The 2,316-nt window shown below is 35.6% G+C and overlaps 1 protein-coding gene across 1 annotated transcript; it reads left to right on the top strand.

Annotated features, from left to right (window-relative positions):
• Nucleotides 1-440: 440 nt before the first annotated feature.
• On the top strand, nt 441-908 carry LOC127081117 (secreted RxLR effector protein 161-like). The gene has a single exon (XM_051021401.1). It carries the CDS (start codon nt 441-443, stop codon nt 906-908), a length of 468 nt encoding a protein of 155 aa, XP_050877358.1.
• The last annotated feature ends 1,408 nt before the right edge of the window (nt 909-2,316 follow it).

The following is a 2,316-nucleotide window of genomic DNA, read 5'->3' as shown; positions in this document are numbered from 1 at the left end:
ACAGCTTTTCTGAATGGTGTACTCGAAGAAGAAGTCTATGTTAAACAACCACTCGGGTACATGAAAGTTGGAGAAGAGAAGAAGGTACTGAAATTGAAGAAAGCGCTATATGGGCTTAAGCAAGAACCGCGAGCATGGAACACACGTATCGACACATATTTCAAGGAGAACGAGTTCGAGCAATGTCCGTACGAACATGCCCTCTATGTGAAGAAAAATGGAAGGAATGTATTACTTGTTGCTCTCTATGTCGATGATCTTATTTTTCTGGGCAGTAATGATCAGATGATAGAAGAATTCAAAAGCACAATGACATGTGAATTAGAGATGACAGACTTAGGCCTGATGAGATTCTTTCTTGGTCTGGAAATTCGACAAGAAGAAACAGGAATCTTATCTCACAAGAAAAATATGCAAAAGAAATCTTGAAAAGATATAAGATGGAAAGTTGTAATCCGGCTTCGACGCCAATGGAACCAGGAACAAGTTTGTCGAAATTTGATGGAGGAAAACATGTCGAAGCAGGCAAATATCAAAGTTTGGTAGGAAGTCTTCGCTATCTCACATGTACAAGACCAGATATCTCATTAAGTGTAGGCATTGTAAGTCGATTCATGGAGGAGCCAGTTTACACACATTGGAAAGCATTGAAGCGAATTCAGAGGTACATCCAAGGAACAGTGTCACTTGGGATGTTCTACTCTAATTCATACAAATACAAGTTGGTTGGTTACTCTGACAGTGATTGGTGCGGAGACATAGACGATCGAAAAAGCACTTTTGGATATGTGTTCTTCATGGAAAATACTGCATTCACTTGGCTTTCTAAAAAGCAGCCAATAGTAACACTTTTGACATGTGAAGCAGAATATGTAGCAGCATCCTGGTGCGTTTGTCATGCAATATAGCTCAGAAGATTGATGAGTAAAATGGAGCTAAAACAGAAAGGTGCAACAATAATACAAGTTGACAACAGGTCAGCAATTGAGTTAGCAAAGAATCCAGTTAACCATGAAAGGAGCAAACACATTGACGTTCGCTTCCACTTCATTCGAGAACACGTGAAGGAAGGAAATGTCGAATTGAAGCATGTAGCAAGCAAAGATCAAGCAGCAGACATTTTCACAAAACCACTATCAAAAGAAATCTTCGACAGAGGCAAGAAATTGATAGGCATGATGAATAGAAGAAACATTGAAGTTTACAGAGGAGTTTTGTGGAATAAACTTTAATGTTATAGTTAATGAGTTTTATTAATAAGATAGTGGAGAGATTAAGAGTCTGTTGTAGTTGGAAGGTCAAGAGATAGTGGTCAATTAATAGTATTTACTAATTATTATATTTTCTAGAATAGCTAAAATTTCTGAGTCTGTATAAAGACCAAGGATGTACTCTAATGATAGATAGAAGTTGCATAAGATTTGTTTCCTTTAACACACAAGCGATAAGAGTTGCAAGAAGAAGAATATGTCATTGTAATTTTGTGTTCAAAAATCTTCAATTAGTGCTAACTTTACTACAAATGACAATGAATTTAGAGCATATATTTGGACCTGTAATATATCCGTTATGATATGTGCAAATTTTCTTTCCAATACATGTGGTCTTTAACTATTTTCTATCACACACTCTACCTAGGTTTCTTTTGACATGTTTTTTTTCCAAAATAAAAAGTGAAGAGTGTAACCTGCAATGCTTCAAGAAACAGAACTACATGCTTAAACTTTACTGCGCCAAGTTTGGTAGATGTCATTTTTTTATGCTTTTCATGAAAAACTCTAAAACTCAATGCTCTTACCTACTTGAACTTACTGCAACGTGTTTTATTTTAAGATAAGTTTGAACGTATACTGACATTTTCCAAGTCCTTCATTTGTGTTTTCGACCGTGAAGTTGTTTTCATGGCGGAAGCTCTCACGGTGATACCGGCGACCGTGCTGAAGGAGAAGGACAAGAACTTATTTTCCGCGAGCATGCAATCTGAAAAGGAAAAAAAAAGGATACTTATGGAAACAAGGTTCTTCTAGATGTTGGCTTTGGATATCTCAAAATATTAAGATTTGTTTGTTATCTGTTATATGTGAGTAAATGGAAGACAAATTTATGTCCATAAGCGAGAAGAGTTGCAAGAAGCAGAATGTGTCATTGTAATTATGTGTTAAAAAATATTCAATTAGCACTAGCTTTACTACAAATTATAATTAATTAAATAGAGACTATATTTCACAAATTCATTGGTGTCACTAAAGCTATTGAACTTGGCGAAAAGAGTTTAAGATGTTTTTTTTCCTTTTTGTGTCAGTGGCATGATTTTAA

This window comes from Lathyrus oleraceus, chromosome 5 (genome assembly GCF_024323335.1).
Source record: "Lathyrus oleraceus cultivar Zhongwan6 chromosome 5, CAAS_Psat_ZW6_1.0, whole genome shotgun sequence".
Lineage (NCBI taxonomy): Eukaryota > Viridiplantae > Streptophyta > Magnoliopsida > Fabales > Fabaceae > Lathyrus > Lathyrus oleraceus.
This window is presented reverse-complemented; position numbering and strand designations above follow the sequence as displayed.